General features: G+C 45.5%; 1 protein-coding gene across 3 annotated transcripts in view; it reads left to right on the forward strand.

Moving 5' to 3' along the window:
* MGA (MAX dimerization protein MGA) overlaps positions 1-18,604 on the forward strand; it is an 872,134-nt gene that overhangs the window by 204,496 nt on the left and 649,034 nt on the right. For all 3 annotated transcript variants that reach the window (XM_069638800.1, XM_069638798.1, XM_069638799.1), the window contains exon 3: positions 2,941-4,108. In XM_069638800.1, the coding sequence (XP_069494901.1) occupies positions 2,941-4,108 (1,168 nt within the window). The remainder of the gene's footprint in view (positions 1-2,940; positions 4,109-18,604) is intronic.

Genomic DNA, 18,604 nt, shown 5'->3' on the forward strand with positions numbered 1-18,604 from the left:
AGTTCCCTCGAAAGGGGTTACATTACATGCAAATGGTGGCGGGAGTGTGGAGGCAAGGCTACCGACGGGCCGTCAATTTTCCATTCGATGTGATTAGCAAGGGAGCAATGTCGTTTACCCAGTCAGGTATTTTTAAACACTACAGTCTTGACATCAGCAGGGTAGATGCTAGGTTTGGTCGAACCTTTTTTTTTTTCTGGTTCATAAGGAGATTCCCGCCGCCTCTGTGTTGTCTATGCTACGAGTAAGAAACAATTGCTCACCATAGGTCTAGGCGTACAGTAGTCACTATGGTAACTTTTTTTCTTTTTGTGAGCAAAAAAGGATTTTGGGCAAGTAAAAACTATTTTAACTCACATTTTTTCCTTTGTTGGGATATTTTTACTCCATATTCTCTAGGAAGTATTTGAACATTTTTAGACTACAAAAATATCTAGAAAGCTGCTGAACCGGAAGGGTTCAGTGTAGTCCGGCGCATACATTATTACGTAGAGTAGGTTTGAAATTTCTGTAGGTTGTCGACTTTCCATGATCATCCATATTACAATAATGTAGAAAAAAATGGACTATCAATCTAGTTGTGTTGCCTTAAATGAGTCTCTGTGTGAGGAAAAAAGTGCATCTAATTTTATATCTAATTGTAGCGCCAGTAACCCGAAAAGAAAACCATATTTATGCATTGGTAGCACTGCAGACGGAAGCAGGTTTTCAAAAATAGAGATGAGCATCATATTTGATTTAAATGTCAAGGATCATTGTTGAGGCTAATTATCACAGAATATCGATAAATTGGAAAAGCCAGTCCTATTTTGTAAAGGGCTTCTAACCACAACAATAAAGGTGGATGCTGGTGTGGGAAAAGATCCAGCCTTTGGCTATTGTACTCCTTTGATTTTATGATCAGTGATACTATGACAATGTGCTGATATCACCTTAGATAAACTATGTTGCACAATGTTATGGAAAAGACATTATACACCTTTTAATGACCTTAAGAAGCATACGTTTTCAATGCCTATTTAATATTGAGAACAATTCCCACGACATGGGCTGTATGAGGGCACTGGAATGACAAATGTGGCCGGGTGCCACCACCTGCTCTCTGCTGCAGGCCTTAGAGGAGTTAAATGAAGCTCCATGATCCACAGTCTTTCACCAATCTTAACCAGGCATTTGCTTATTTTCCCAAAGTTACAGTGGTGAAGTTTCCAATGTATATTACAATAGGAATGCTCTACCCCGTTGCCCAGTGTAATGTAATTGTTATCCCTGAGACTTAGAACAGCGCAAAGGACTTTCGAGAGGCATCTTTGTAGTGGAACCAGCGCATGGAGCAACAAATGTAGGGTGCAAAGGACTAGCAAAAATTCATATTCTGTGTTTTATGTGTGGAACTGTCAGGTGACAGAAGCTGTGCACACCTGTGGCCACAAGCCCGGAGTAGTGATGGATCTCGGATGTCAACAGCAAACTCCCACAAAGCACTCTTTCTACTGGCACTCCAGGAAACAAAGGACAGGCCTGCAGCGATGATTTTACGGGAAGAAGAACCACACTGGCGAATAGTCCTGACAATGGCAGGCATAGTCTATGGCTCCACACAGTATCTGAACTAAATACTGAAGTGGCAAATTTAAATGCGGGAACCAATACTTAAGTACATTTAAAGAAAGAAAACATTTGAAAGCAGTTCTTTCGTTAGGGGCCCCCTCAAAGGTTTAAGAGCTACTAAAGTGCAATGGGGGTGTGGGAGTTAGAGGTTGGAGTTCAAAAGAGAGGTGGCAGATTTGTGTGGCGAGGAGGTGGCGGAGCGAGGAAGTGAGAGAAGGTGGTGGAATAGAATTAAGGGAAGGAAGGAAAGCAAGAGGATAGAGGGTGTGCAGGTGGTTGGAAACATCAGGAGGTGTAGCAGAGAACGTGGTGAGAAAGAACAGAACAAGTTAGGAAATATCAGGCAGTGGTGGAGCAGAACTAAGAGGAGGGTGAGGTTGGGTGCTGAAGGAGCAATAGGGGAACATGGATAAGAGCATAGCCCAAGAGGTGGAGAAAGAACATGATGACACAACCGTGTTGGAGATGAGGTGGAAAGTAGTGTGTAGGAGTATCGATACAACAAAGATAACCAGAGAGGCTACAAAAAGGTGATGGAGAAAGCTAAGAAAGCCTGAACGTTGCAGGCCTTGTGGAGGAAAATAAAGAGGGGGGAGAAAAAGGACTTGCCTGAGATGAGCAGTAGCTAACTGGTGGGTGCTTGCCCAATGCTGGCAGAGATTATGACGGAGTCCGTCAAAGGAACCAGAGGAGCTGGACTTTGCTGTTTCCTGGCCTAGAGAGGTCTGTACCAGCACTTTTAAAAGCCATGGAGATTTGGCCAACGATCCAGGTACACTACAAATTGAAGGTTGTGGCAATTGCTGCCAAGGCGAGTGCATCTTGACGAGTACTTTGAAGGAATGTCCACTCAACAGCTAAGAAAGAATTGTTCTGACACTTAAAATTTCAGACTGAGAGTGAATTTACTTTACTTCCAGTGTGGGAGCCAAATGAGAGGGGGAATAGACCGTAGGACCAAGGTCGTTAGACACGTTCTAGTCGTCGATTTTTTTCCTAAGTGCCCTATAACCTTATTTTTTATCTACATCAAATCCTTGGCAAACTTACTTTGTAAAAGAAATCTGTTTAAACGTTATCCTATGTACTAGCAGTTGCCTGTCGGTCCCTCAGCCGCGACATTTCATGCATAGGAAGTTTGACTATGATAGCCGGGTCACTCATTTAATTGCTCTCCCTACGTATTTAAATAAACTGTATTAAAAATGAAAAAATTAAAGTTTCAGCCTGTTTGCTTACTAAGAACAATCGTATTAAATAAAAACAGGAAAGGAAGACATTGTTTTAACTGATTAATCTTAAATGCTTCTCTTGTGTTTTTGTCTGCAGCTCTGTGCCTAGCAGTTTTGAAGGGGGCTCTCTTGTTGCATCTCCTCTTGGCCCAAGCGTACCAGCCAGTGTGGTAATCAAAGAGGAACCAGTGGACGACTTTGACTATGAAAGGAGTGTGAGCACAGATGGGGTTGTTGTGAAGCAGGAGGATTCGGAGGAAGAAGATACAGATGTGTATTCGAATAGTGATGATGACTATCCAATATTAGAGAGACAGCTTATGAAGCAATCTGCAATGGACCAAGCATCTCTCTATGGACCCAAGAAACGACCCATGAGCAGTCCCTCTGGGGTTGTCAAGGCTAAAATGTCAAAGTTAAACACTGATAAGTTGCCAGTTGTATTCACGGGCCCCTGCTCGAATAGCACAGGAATTGTAAACTCCTCAGAATTGAACATTGTGTCTCCAGACAATCAACACCCACAGCCTTTGTCTCCAGATGAGCAGCACCAACCGCCTTTGTCTCCAGATGAGCAGCACCAACCGCCTTTGTCTCCAGATGAGCAGCACCAACCGCCTTTGTCTCCAGATGAGCACCACCAACCGCCTTTGTCTCTAGATGAGCACCACCAACCGCCTTTGTCTCCAGATGAGCAATACCAATCCCCTGTATCACAAGACGGGCAACAGCAATCGGCTGATAATGAAATGCAGACATCTTTGTCTCTGTCTGTAGAAGAGAGTTCGATAACGAGCATAAAAAATGTGAGGGAAACTAGAGGAATGAAAAATACAGTTTCTAATGATAAAAAGCAGCTGAAATTCTCCACACCCAAAGAGGCAGAGGTTAAGAATAGTGAGCCTACGCAAACATTTGGCAGGCCTAGAAAAAGCAACCTTATTACCAGAGAGACTCAGGATAGCCTGGTATTATCCAGGGATGCTAGAAAAAGGAAATCCTCTTCGGCTCTAAAAGATTATACAACTCTGATAGACCCTGCAGACATTGAAATTACCCCACCTGCATCTCCGGTCAGAAGGGGAAGACCTCGAAAATCAAAAGTGAACAAAATGAACAAAGTTAGCCCTCAAACAAAGAAAAGCTTTGGAAGATTCTTTCAAGCAAGCAAGGATAGCATATTGGCAAACTGTAGTCCCTTTGCAAATGTTAATCTGGATCTTGAGGATGTTGATGGAGTGCTCTTTGTTTCCTTTGTATCAAAGGTAAGTCTGTTGCAATGCATCTTTCACACATTGTTACGGTGTTACTAGTGGGAATGTCACAGAGCAATTCATATTTGCGGCTGCCAGAGCCTTCGGCAAACATTTCCCTGAAAGCCCATAAAGCATCAGCTCTCAATTTAACTCTGTGTAACCGGACCTTTCTAGTTCTCAAAAAACAAGCCTTCATGCTCCCAGGCAATTACATCTATGAACCCAATGCGGCCATAAAAATCAAACAAAATGGCTTTCCATTATGTTCTCGCCTTCAGCCCTTTGTAATGTTATCACAAGTGCACACATGTGGTTAGCTTTCGACCCCCTTTCGTGACCGAGGCCATCCAGCTCTCCACACCAGGAAAAAAAACATTCCTGCGAATCCAGGGACTGCCCGGACCACTAAGACTCCGAAGTAGGTGAAACCTGCATTCTGCAATGTCTTCATGTATCCACAATAAACCCATATTTCGCAGTGCCCTAAATGTGTCTGCAACCTAAACCCATTGTTGAATTCCCACATGTTAGTTTTCCCTTCAATTAACTTGTCTCTCTCAAGCAAACGAAAAGCGGCCCACTACATGCGTCTCAGTGCTACAAATTGTACATTGAACAATATGTTGTATCCATGGTACTGCTACTCCTATTGCTGCCTACTGTGATTCTAAAACGTATCAACTTAATAACACTCATTTCAATTCTTCTAACTATATTGAACACATATTTAGTTGCAACATCGCATCAAACCCAGTCGCACCATGGCCTAGTACAATATACGTAGTGTAAACATCTTTCCCGTGTATGGGGCCTAAACAGTCTACCCCAACAGCTCCTGGTTCCTCCCAGGCTTTGTTTCAAAGGCCCAATTGGGCTCCTGGCACCTTTCTTCCTAAACTTTGTTTTGAGATTATTGGCTTAGCCTCCTGCTGCTGTCTTCGCTTAATGATCCTACTGCTTCTACATCAGATCTCTGGAACACTTTTCCAATTCTCACACCAGTCTTTCAGCATTCTTTAGTACTATGAGAAATATCTAAAATGAGTGTGATTGTTTATACCTTTTCGTTCCCCGTTTTGAGGTAATGGTCTTGCCTGAAGTCTTGTTAGCCCACCTCCCTCAGGTGTTTCCTCTCTCTTTGATGACGTGCTTCGGGTCTTTAATTATCTTGAGGGCTAAAAAGCATGCTTTGGCATTTTTGACTGAGGCATGTTACCCCACTCTGGCTTCCTGTCCGTAAGTGTGGGTATTTGCTGTTACATATTTTTCTTGCACTCCATGCACAGCCTCTTTTTCTCCCACTGCACTTGCAAACTCTAGTTTTCCCTCTAGTTGTGTTACTGGCCAATACTGACCTTCAGATGCTTGCTTAGTAGTTCACGGAACAAGTCCCTGGAAGCAGTGAGAACTTTGGACTTGCTGCGTGCTCCACATTTCCTTGTCCATCCCATGTAATAGTGTTTGCTCGAAGTAGGGTTATGTGCCTTAATGAGGATACCAGGGAAAGCCTAAAGGGCAAGATCAAGGCCTTATGTATCTCACTTCCTCCGGTGCTTTCTAAGGATGCCCTTTTCCCATAATGATGGCTCTAAAGTTTCAAGATGATGCCTGGGTTTCCTCACTCTTTGGTTCGTTCAGTCCCTCCCTTCCCTGATCGTATGTCTCTTCATTCTTGTTACCATTTCTACTCCTACTTCCTCTCACATATTCTCCTACCTTCTACTTGCACCTCCCTCCTAGCTTCTCACCCCATTTCCTTTTACTCGCTCTCACCTTTTCTCTCTCGTGCAGCCTCTCTCCTCCTCTGTACCTCTTCCTTCTCGCACATCTCTTCCTCCCATCTCAGTTACTCTGACCTCCCTCCTACCTTACCCTGAACAATTCCTGCCACTCTTCTCTCTAGCGCCCACTCTACTCTCTCTATATACACTGTTCCTTCCCTCACGTACTTCTTATACACCACTCCACTACAACTCTCACACACACTCACGCACACTCACGCACACTCACACTCACACTCACACACACACACACACACACACACACACACACACACACACTCTCACACACACACACACACACACACACAATCACAGCTGCACTCTATCCCTGGTTACAACTCTCTCATACACACAATACCTCACCTGTACCCCTATCAAACATCTCCACAGACTTTTGAACACCCCGCTCCACCTTCCGACGTCCTAGTCTCTTGGTGTACTTCCACACCGCCTAACCTCACCCGCACATCCCACACTCTGGGGTTCCCAGATGCTTTTTATACCTGTTCCTTCCCGCCTTTTAATCCCCACCCCCTTCAGTTCCTCAATTGGTTGTGTTTTCTATCTGATTCTGGGGCTGTCTTTTCCCACTTGCGAGGATTGATGCAGTGAAATGTTATAACACCCTCTCTTAACCCCACCCCCATCTAGTCACATCAGTTTGAACAGTTTCAGTTTGAGTCCCCACTGGATGTCGGATCAGTGTTCTGCTTGTTTTAGGCTGCAGTGAGTACTGCTTCCTTTCTTTGACAGGGCCTTGTTAAAGTCTGTATGGAAGTTGTCTGTTTCCTCCGGCGGCCGCTGGGTTTATTTGGTCCGGCAAGGAATGCTGGCTCACGTAGTTCTGTAAGGTCACAAAGAGAACGCTGACCAGAATTGAGGGTGCATGGCATTGGGTGTTGGACCAGGGCTCCCCATCTCCCTCGCCCCTCCTCTGGGGTAGGACTGACTCTGGCATATAACCTGGTAGTTCTGTTTCCACTCCAACCCTTCTCCCCCAACCCCTCCCAAATGATTGGGGCACACACCTCTCACAGTTTCAAATGTGTTCTAAAATTGGTGGAAGTATGATGTTGTGAGCTATTAATGTCAGTTAGTATCTCTGTTTACAGGTAAGTGACTTTAAGGTGTATAGTATTGGTGATTTAAATATTAATGCTTTGTGTTTTTAAAATGTACTATATGTTTGCGATGCATGTTGGTTTGCTGTTGGTGTATGCTGTAAAGATTATCAATGTCCTGATGTTTATGGTAATCATTTGTGAGAGTGACTTAAGGTTTCAACAATGTCTGTTTATTTCGCTATTGTATTTATTTATATAGCGTGCCAAGCCCTAAGGCAACTGGGCACATTTCTTGGGTACATATGGAGATACATTATTTACAGTTACAGGAATATCCGTTTACACAATTTACAGGCCGGGTATTTACCCCGTTTACACAAGACACAGTATATTTACACAACAGAGCTAGTTGGAAGAGTGAATATTCACAAGGGAGTTAGATGTGTACAAGAACTGGAGGGTTAGTTTTCATTCAGAATGAGCCAGGTTTTGGCCTCTTTCCGGAATTTGTGGAAGGAATGTTCTAGTCTGATGTTAGGAGGTAGAGCATTCCAGGTTTTGGCTGCGAGGACTGGGAAGCTTTTACCCCCTGCTTTTTGCAGTTTGAACCTAGGTATGATGAGGTAGTTGGAATGAGAAGATATAGTTGTCTGACTGAGGTGTTAAGTGTGAATTTATGTTGATGTTAAAGGATATTTGTACCGCGCACTATCACCACCGGAGTGGTCCCCTGGCGCTCTGGCGGCTCTGAAAAAAGGAGGGATGGGAGATGAGTTAGTGGGGATAAGCTGAAAAAGTGCAAGAGCAGTGATGTGCTGTTGGCGACCTCTGCCCGGAAGTCCATTGGCTAGGCTTGAGGTGTTTTGTGGTTCGTAGCCACCGTGTGCTGTTGTGCGGGTCTGTGTGGTTTGTTTTGTTGTTGCAGTGTAGTGAAGTTTGTACGGATTGTTGTCTTGTAGGCTTATGGTTGTGTTTGTTTAGAGTTTGAGAGGTGTATGCAGAGAGGTGAAATTGTTAGTGGGTTGGTTAATTGGCCTTGCTGTCTGGGAGCAAGGCGCTAAACCCCTGTATTCTCTTCAGGTCGGGTGCGTGAGCCTCTCTGCGTCTCCGTCCAGATCTGGGGCTATCCGACACTCGGTCCCTTTCCCACCTGGCATCCACTCACATTCATAACTTTGCCCAAGTTACTGGCCACCTACGTGGCACCTGTTTATGTGCAGGGAAGGCAGGCGTTTGTGCGTCCCTTCAAATCTGGCCCAGAGAGCGTTCCCAATCGAATTGGTGCGCTGCATCGGTCAGCCAGTGTCACTCCATCCATATATGGTGGCTGCTCAGCATTCATCATCTTATTCAGTTGCTTATGCATTCTACCACTCCCCGCCCCTTCGGAGTGTGGCATATGCCGACGCTTGCAATTATGTCCAGGGGCGGCATCTGCCTTCATTCACAACTCCCTTTGGTCAATGCCCCTGCCAGTATCCATACCTTTGTTCGAGTGTGACAAGTGCTAACGTTCACACAACTCTATACAAGTATGATCTTTAGTAGCGATTATGGAGCGGGTGAGGTTGTTAGCTGGAAGTTGGCTGGGGTTGTTGATTCCTGTCCTTATGGGTGTTGCTTGTGCCCTATTCGTTTTAGCGGCGTCTCTCTTGTTGTAGTAAGGGTTTCTTTATTCGGTTCTAGATGTTGTCAGTGTCGTCTGAGGTTTGTCATCTTTTCCTTTGCGTTTCCCGTTTGGTAGTTTACTTTTTCAGTTTGAATCTGTGATGTTGAAGAGTGTTTATCACAGAGGTATCAATGTATGCATTTGTATGTGAGGGAGAAAGTCTTGAGTTTGATTCTTTAGTTAATTGAGAGCCAGCGAACACTGCGCCTCATCTCTGAGATGTGCAGTTTTCTGGGGAAATAAGTTGCTGCTCTGAGTGCGTTGTTTTGATAGATCTGAAGTTTGCGTAGATTGTGTTGACTAGTGCCCAGGTATAGTGCATTGCAGTAGTCAAGCTTGGTTAGTACAAGCGCCCTGGCTTGAGTGATACAATTAGCAGGTGTCAGGAAAGGTCTACAAGCGTTAATGAGCTTGCATGTGTAAGCAGTAGTAGATGCTGTGGCATTGATTTGCCTTCCTAGCGAGAGGGTGGAGTCGATGAGCATAGCTAACATTTTGATGTCTTTTGAAACTTTGATGTTATTGCCGTCAATGACGAAGGTGTTAAATTTGTTGTCAAGTTTATTGACTCTGGCTCCACTATTGACTCCACTAGGAGAAGCTCAGGCTTGTCGTCGTTAAGGCAAAGACTGCGTTGTGCCATCCATGCTTGGATGATAAGGTAAATGTCAGTGAGTCTATGGGCCTCATTACACGGTAGGCGGTAAGGGTTAACGGCCACCGGTAAGGGTACCGGTGACCGTTAACCCTTACTGCCTTATTACGAGGTCCCTTTGCAGGTTGGTACTTTAACGCCTGCTTTTAGCAGGTGTTAAAAAACCAACCCGCAAAGGGACCTTGGTGCTAATTACGGTACCGCAACTTGCGGTACCGTAATTAGCGCCTTCCCCATTCCCATTATGCCCTATGGGGGCAAAAATGGGATTGGGGAAGGGCCTTGGTGAATGGGGAATAACCGCCCCCGCTCACCTTGAGTAGGGCGGTAATTCCGCCATCCACCAAGGCGGACACAGTAAAATACCGGCGGCAACCATGGCGCTAATAGCGCCATGGTTACCGCCTACCGTATAATGAGGCCCTATGTCGTGGTTGCCTGTGATGTGTATGAGAATGTGTGTGTCGTTGGCGTAATTAATGTAAGAAATGCCCAGATGGTCGTTTGTCAAATAGAGGCTTTGTCAATATGTTAGAGAGTGGGGGAGACACAAGAGCCCGGTGGTACCCCACATGTGACAGTCGATGCAGAAGCAGTTGGTGCAAACACTCTAGTTCTGTTGTTTAGAAATGATTGTATCCAAGCAATTGCATCATTAGAGAAACGTGCTGCTGAAGAAAGATTGTTAGAGGGTTTTATGGTGGTTCAGGTCAAACGCCGCTGATAAATCTAGTAAGAGAAGGAGGGAGTCTTTAATATTCTCAATTTGAGTTACTGGATCTATCGGGACTATTTCGGTGCCGTGCCTTGGTCGGAATCTGGATTGTCGTAGCCCTAGCAAGTTATTGCTTTCCAAGCGGTGCTGGATCTGCAGATAGGCTGCTTTATCGATCTTCAGAAGGAAAGGTACCGTGGTAATTGGTCTGTAATTTGAAGGATTATTGGGGTCGAGGGATGGTTTCTTGAGAAGTGGGATAACCCAGGCATCCTTAAGGTTAGCAGGGATTGTGTTGGACTTGAAGGTGGCGTTGATTAGAGAGTGGATGAACTGAGCGATCTCCTTCGCTGTTTCTTTTATGATAGGTGCGGGGCAAATGTCACCCATACATCTGGAAGGATTTAGGCTAAGGATAATTTCCTCTATTTCTTTGACGCTGAGTGGGGAGTATTTGAATAAGTCGAATTGGTCAGAAAGAGGTGTGGGTATTGTAGGTGAGGGGAGGTAGTTAGTTAGCTTCGTTTTTTTGGTCTCAATATTTCTTTGTAGAAGCTCAATTTTGTATGGCAACGCTTTTTGGATGTTCTGACACCAGGTGGAGTCCTTGGTGCAGGTATGAGGGGGTATTGGTGATTCTAACTCTCTGAGTATGATAAATAGTTCCTTGGTGTTGGATTTGGCATGGTGGATACGGTCGTTATAGGAGTTAGATTTGGCTACGAAGATGGCAGATTTGTATGTAGCTGAGGCTGATAGAAAGTTTTCTTTGTTAAGAGCAGATGGGAAGTTTTTCCAGCTAGTTTCGGCTGCTCTTTTGTTTTTTCGCAGTGTTGAGTTGTGGGGTAAACCAGGAATTTAGGTGGGCAAGGGGTTTGGCTTTGCGAAGCTTTTGCAGTGCTATATTGTCGATAGCATTTAGGAGGGTAGTATTGTAGAGACTCGCCAGATGAGTAGGGTCCTTGTTCCGATCGGTGGCAGTATCCACCTGTAGGAGCGGTCCCAGGAGTGGGAGTAGCTTGAGGGCTGTTATGTTCCGTGTATTTCTAGCTAATCTGGGTGGATGGGGGGGGGGGGTAATGTTTTCTTGTGATTAGTGGTGTTTCTCGGAAGGGAGAAGAGGATGGCATGATGGTCGGTCCAGCCGAGCAGATGGTTAGAGGTGATAGTGGTGTTACAGTTGCAGTCCGCAATCCATTCTAATTGTCTCCCTTTGGAGTGCGTGGATTGTGTGAGTCGTTGAGTGAGGCCTAGTTCATTAGTTAATTAGACCTGTTGCTAATTGCTAGTACATTCTTGTATTGCTAGTCTTGTCGCTGGTATCGTATAGCCGAAGGTTAAAGTCTCCCAGAAGGAGGGTTTGTGAGCTTGGTTTAGGATTGTTGGTCAGCAGTAGTGATAAGTCTTCTTCAAAGGAAGAGAGTGGGCCAGGGGGTCTGTAAATCAAATGGGCTGTGATGGTTTGCGAAGGGGATGAAGGCAGTTTGATTTTGATAGGTGTTTTGCGGATGGGAGTGTTTGGCTAGGAACCTGTCTGAGGCCTAGGGAGGATTTGGCGATAATGGCGACGCCGCCACCTTTGGAGGATGATCTGTCTTGTCTGATAATAGTGTAAAGGTCTGGGATAGCTAGTGATAGGAGGGGACCTGAGGCAGGGTGGAGCCACGTCTCTGTGATGGCTAGAAGGTCTAAGTCTTTGGATAATATGAAGTCATTGATGTCAAGCGCGTGGGCTGTTAGTGGCCTGGCGTTAATGAGGCCTCCTTTCAAGGTAGAAGTAATGTTTGTTGGTGGTAATTGGTGGCTGTGGTTTTTGGGTGGAGTATTGGGTATGGGATGTAGTTTGCTTGACATGTTAGCCTTATTTTGGTCTGCGTTATTGAGATGCATCAGGGAGAGGTTGGAAGATGACTTAAGATGTCTTTTAAGGAATCTGTGTCCCAGTCTTGAGTTTCTAGTTGTATTGGGGCAAGGTATGTTAGGTGTGGGTTTCCGGGCAAAGAGGTTAATCCATTGTTCTGGTGTGAGGCATTGGCGAGAGGTACTGGTTGTGGGTTTTATACTAGTTTGTTCGAAGTCTGGTAGGAAGTCGGTGGGTTTGATGTTGGCTGAGCAAGGCAATGTAGTAGCCATAGACTGGGTACGGCTGCATTCTGTCTCCCTAGACAGGCAAGTGTCTTTGGCTTGATTCATTAGTGGGCTGCTGTAGGCTTGATAATCCATAGTGTTTGAGGGATGATTGTATGCGCTTAGGTAAGGTAGTACATAGTAAGTTATCAGGCAGGGTACTATCCTGACTGAGTAGGTAGGCAGTGGGATCATGGGGCAGGTTGTCGGGGGCGTCAGAGCAGCGGGTAAATGAGAATTCACGTGCAACCTGAGGTGGTTGTGTTGTTGATGCAAGAAGACAGTGCTGATATTAGGTGAGATAAGCGAGTATCAGGGTTATTTGCTATGCGTGTGTACCATGTGTTCTGATGTAGAGACAAAGTTTACATGGGGATGTCAAGCTTGGAGGGATAAAGTAGGCTTCTGGTCGAATATAGCAATAGGCGAGTAACAGTGGTTCTATAGCAATTAGTAATGTTTAGGCATAGCATACATATGGGGATACATTCAAATTGGTAAGCAGTTTGGCAAAGAGCGAGCACGTGCATGCAGGCAGTAGTGCAGTAATGGCATAGGCTATGCAAAAAGTGCTATCATGGCATGGCTAGTTAGTAGAGACCTAGTCGTTAACAGACGTAGCTATGGAGGCTAGGCAGGGATCTATTCCAGGTATTCGGTAAAGAGAACGGCAATATAGCGGTATAAAGCGTATTCAAATGGGTATAGTACACGGCGGCCGCGATTAAGGTATGCAATAGTACGTTATTAGTTCAAATATGCAGAGGAGAAGTCTATGCAGAGATAAAGGACTAACTGGGTATTTTGTGTACTATATGGATGATGCCACTAGGGCAGTGAGTCTTTATGACTGAGCACAGGTCAATACCAGTTTGCGCTCGTGGCAGGTGGAGGTAGTATCAGAGCCCGTTAGCCTGGGCTGCCTCGTGGAGTGGGTTTGATAGGAGGAGGTAGTTCGGCAGTCCTCGAGTGATCGTAGAGTATCTGCATAGAGTGAGGAAGTCCAGTGTGAGCCAAGGAAGGGGTCTGGCACAAAAGAGAAGCAATGATAGAAGAGCAGTGTCCCGCGCCGTGCTGCCGGTGCGACGGGTGCGACAGGTGCAGACAGGTAGGGGCCTTGGACTCAGTGGGCCGGCTTCCTGCTCACCTTGCAGCCTATGGGCACATAGCGAGGACAGTTCCTAGGCAACCATTATAAACAGGTGATTGTGCCATGCGGCGACCATCTTTGGAACACGGACCAACGGCCCCTCGTGGAGGTAACTGGGCAATGAGCACTCCGTACCTTGTAGATCGGGTTGAGGGCCTTCTCAGTGTGCCACAATGGTCTGTGTGGCAGGCAATATCTGGCAGGATCAGCTGGTCTGATGTGTGTGGCGGGCACGGCTGGATATGGTGGCGAAGCCTAGCTGCTCCTGCAGCGTGCAGACTTCACGGGCAGGCAGCGCAGCGGCTGCTTGATGTTGCAGGGCTCCAGCCCAGGGAAGAAGTGTATTTTGATATTAATAGGTAGCAATCTTAACTTTAAATTTTGGTTTTATTTTTTCCACCCACTGATTTCCTCATTTTTAGTGGCATGTTTCTTGGACTTGTGAATCTACTTAGATTCACGTGTTGTTCAATCCGCCGTCTCGTGGTTGACTCTGAGTATAACATATTTTTCAGTTTCGAAAAATAGGGCATCGACAGGGGTGTTCCTATCACACTTTCCCTGTCCTACAGGTACACATTATCCCTCATGTGTCTTTGTCCCCAGATTGCTGCCAACTGATGGCGGGGGAAAGAAAATGTGTGCCAGTGGAAACATTTTCTACGCATGGGCGCCGAAGTTCAGAGCAGAAGCATTCCGAGATGTGCAGAAGGGAGAGTTGGGGCAATACAACTGCTGATGTTCGATAAAGTGAGGGGTTAAACTTCATATTTGGCTGTAGGCGAATTCTCCATTTTACCTCCAAACGATGTCACCAAAAAAAGTGGCAGCAATGGAATTGCTCCCACTTTTTTTTACCCTTTTTTACCCCACCACCGAAACCCTAATGAGGCTGATAGTCTTAGTCAAATGTGGTTGCGTTTGCTAGGTGTGGGAAGATTGAATTTTGGTGGCTCACAGTGTGTTTTACATTTTTGCAAACTCTTCTCCTTGTTGGTTAGAGGATCAATTTGGAATGCCCTTTTATACACACTATGGTTCCTGAGTAGGTACCATGATAAAATGATGCTCTGTGTATCAAGATGATTGATGTGAGTTTGTTAGCAGGCGTATTACAATGTATTCATTTTTGTATGTATTTGTTTTTTTTTATAATATGTTTCCGTTACAACAAACGGATGACTTTCCAGACTGCGTCTCCATCTTACAACAGTGGGTTCATCTCCAATTGTGCCTTGTCTATAACAACCTTTTATATTGGACTAGTATTTGATTGCTAATCGCAAACACATGTTATGAATTTCCCCATCTGCCATTGTGCCTTCATTATGGACTGATCCTTACTCCACTCCCCCCTTTAAGATCCCCCTCCCCACATGCCAATTTACGACCAAGTTATAGAATAACAGTAATGCAACCAATATAACTGATACGAAGCAGTGACTTTTCGCTCTACTCTCAAAAGATGGGGATAAGGAGGCTTGTTCCAGTCTCCTATTGGTGTCTTCTTTGTAGTGTCCAGGGACTGACCTACATTTGTTTTGCCTCCCGCTGGTTGACATCTCATTAGAAAAGGGGACCATTCACAGTCTACGCTATATATGTTGTCTTGCAGGAGTGCAATGAGACTCTGCATGTCCTACATTTCTTTGGCTTTTTGTTGGATTTGGGATGTATGTAAGCTTCGACTGATGACATGACAGGCTCTGGCTAGTGTAGCAGCTGGTAAGGTTTGAATTGTCTGTCCTCTAACATGCCAAATAGGCTCTGAATCAGCCTATTACCCCCTGCAGGTCCAAAGTAAGTGTGTCCTCTATCCAAAAGCTAATCCTCACTGACCCTACCACTTATCCTAAATAACTAAAGACCAGGAGAAATGACTCTGTTCTCCTGGGTTTGCTTTACCAGCAAGTAACTAAATTGTTTGTTAGTTACCCTTGTTTTCTTGATTGTCTCCGAATGACCAAGCTGATCCACCACCTCTGATCCATGTGCCGCCTCGTCTAATTCCACAGCTTGTGTACATTCCTTGAACAGAATACTCATTAAAAAAAGTAAATCGTATTGGAAATAAAAATCTTTCCTCACACACACCGCTTACACACATACCCTCGCAAACTGTGTATGTCATTTAGTGAAAATATACATTTCAAATTTCACCATAAACAATTCCAAAAATAGTTAACGCCAAAAGTCAAACGTGTATGGCAACTTATGTATAGCGTCATGGAACACACGTGGGCATACACATTTGTTTGAAGAAATCCCAAACGCCCTGAAAGACATAGATTTACTGTGTCTTCAGGAGACTTGGCTAACGGAACCTCCCATTGCAGATGGCTTTGAGATTGCCTTCAACACAGCCATTAAAGGAACCAAAGGACGCCCCATGTCAGGAATGGCAATTTTTGCAAAAATTGAAAGTGGAGTTCGCATACTGTCTGCAACCAATGTGTCTGCGTACCTACAGGTATGCAAAATACAACTACCTGTGAGACCAACGATGAAAGCAAATCTACTTATGTTGATAAACATATATTGGCAACACTTAGCTATAGACCTTGATCGATTTCTAGAAACCATCTCAGAACTCATTTGTAACAACAAAAGAAATGATAAAGATACGCACATCATTATATGTGGAGATCTTAACATAAACTGTATGATTGATAAAACCGATACTGCGCATGACAAGAAGGAAACAAATGTCCAATTAGCCGCTGCGCGCTGGCTGTCGGAAATGAAGGCGTGGAACCTCCACATGCTGAATGGGCAAACAAAAGGAGACATTCCCGCCCAACCAACTTGGCGAAGAATCCACTCTAGATCGATAATTGACTATATGTTTGCCGACGATTCACTGAGACGTGAAGTATCCCATCTAACCATTACTGAAATGGAGTTCAGTGATCACTGCATACTAAAGCTATACCTGAAGTCATACAAAAGCGAACATGAAACCGCCTTGTCAAAATATCCTCTTGAAGTTGGACCGGGACGTAATCGTCTGAGACTCAATGCGAACAAAGTGAGCTCACTGTGCAAAGCACTGGGAGAAAAAACAGAGAAAGAACAAATTGAATACACAACTCTACTAGAGACCTACAGAGAAAAGTGCTCCGGCAATGTTAAAGCAGACTTCAAACAGGTACATGCATGGGATGCAGAGCTTAATCTAAAGAAAAAAAATCTGCGAAAATCCTTAAGACTGCTCAAAAATAACAGTCAGCAGCAACCTAGACAAGGCAAAACAACTGAAACAGACTTACAAGAATTGGCTAATCGGTCATAAACACATAATGGTGCAAAGAGATGCCGAACACATGATGAAAGCGCTCGCAAATAGGAACACAAGCGACTTTTGGAGCTACTTGAATAATATCTCAACCCCTCAGGGTGCAATCACAAAATCCATGATCCCAGAAGAAACATGGGTAAGCCACTATGCAGGGGCCTTCAATAACAACTCAATAAAGACCATAACAGCCCCATGTCAAGAGCACGAATGGTCAGTTGTAATAAAGAAAGATGACATATACAACAACATTGTCCGACTGAGTACCTCAGGAGCACCTGGCCCAGACGGCCTAACCAATCAACACTTGAAACAATATCCAGACTTATGGGCAGAATTTTGTTACTCCCTGTTCAGATCAATACTACAGTCGCGAACTATACCTGCGTCTTGGAGGAGTGCCATTGTGGTACCGATCTTCAAAAAGGGCGACCGAACAGACCCCAAGAACTATAGGCCGATAGCCCTGCTTGACGTTATTGGGAACTACTCAAATGGATTAAAGACGCTAAAAGATACGACCCCCGTCAAACAGGATTTGTAAAAGGAGTTGGTTGTGGGCTGAACTTGACCATCCTGAACTTCCTGAAGATGGAAGCTATTCGCCAAAACAGGAAGATATATGTTGCATTCATTGATCTGTCTAGCGCGTTCGACACTATCGATCGAGAGTTGTTATGGACAAAGTTGAAAAAATGGCTTTGCCCGGAAAACCTACTACAACCAATAAAAGAATTGCACTCTAACACAGAATTCAAAGTAAGGCTGGACTCTCGTGGAACACTGAGTCAGCCCATAAAAACAAATCAAGGTGTGAAACAAGGCTGCCCGTTGGCAGCCACACTGTTCGGCCTATTCCTGTCTGACATTGGAGAAAGCTTTGAAGCTGTCACATCATTTCCCCCAAAAATTAATGGTATGCCTGTAAGCTGGCTGTTATATGCAGATGATATTGCATGGCTTTTCAACCAGTATCTGGCACTCCTTGCCCACCGCATCGCCGCTCTCTGCCCCTACTTCCAGTGCTATGCAGACGATACCCAGCTCATCTTCAGGCTACCCTCAGCCTCCTCCTCTCCTTCCCTCATCTCCGACTGTCTGTCTGCTATCCATGAATGGTGCGCCGCCCATGACCTCTGCCTCAACGCCAGTAAGACTGAGATTCTACTCATCGGCACACCCACTCCCTCCTTCCCTGCAGCTCTCTGGCCGGCCTCCCTTGGCCCCCTTCCTGCCCCTACCTGCAAGGCTAAAAACCTCGGGGTCATCTTCGACTCCACACTCTCCTTCTCTCCTCATATATCTGACGTCTCTAAGAAGTCACACTACCAGCTGCACCTCCTCAGAGGTATTCTTCCCTTCCTCTCCTTCCCCCAGAAGCTCACTGTCTCTCGAGCCCTGGTTCTCTCAAGGCTGGACTACTGTAACAGCCTCTATCTTAATCTGCCTGCCTCCACTCTCCGCCCTCTGCAACTTATCCAGAACAGAACTGCGAGACTTGTCCTTGGCCTCAAGCCCAGGGACCGTATCTCTCCAGGACTGAAATCTCTTCACTGGCTCCCAGTGGCCGCGAGGATCAAGTTCAAAACCCTCTGCATTGTCCACAAGGCCTTCTGGGGCCTGGGACCAAAATACCTCCAACTCTCTCTTCCTAAATATCTTCCTTCACGAGCCCTTCGCTCATCCGTCTCCAACTCCCTCATGGTCAGCCGTTTCTCGAAGCAACGAGCTGGGGGTAGATCTCTCTCCGCAGCAGGGGCCTCCCTCTGGAACAGCCTTCCTGCCTCCCTGAAACTTGAGGAGAACCATCTCCGGTTCCGGAAGCACCTCAAAACCTTCCTCTTCGCTTCTGCCTTCTCTCTCCCTCTCCCCTGCTAATCCTGCTTAACTCCCCACTGAACTCAGCTCAAACCTGCATCTGGGCCACTCTCAGCAACCTCGGTCCAGGGCCCAGCCACTCTCCACCTGCACTGCCTCCCCGGCTCCCCCTGCACTGTGGGACTGTCACTGTATCCCTACAGCCCCTTTCCCAGCACTTGCTCTGCACTT

This window comes from Ambystoma mexicanum, chromosome 14 (assembly GCF_040938575.1).
Source record: "Ambystoma mexicanum isolate Mex_15411 chromosome 14, UKY_AmexF1_1, whole genome shotgun sequence".
Lineage (NCBI taxonomy): Eukaryota > Metazoa > Chordata > Amphibia > Caudata > Ambystomatidae > Ambystoma > Ambystoma mexicanum.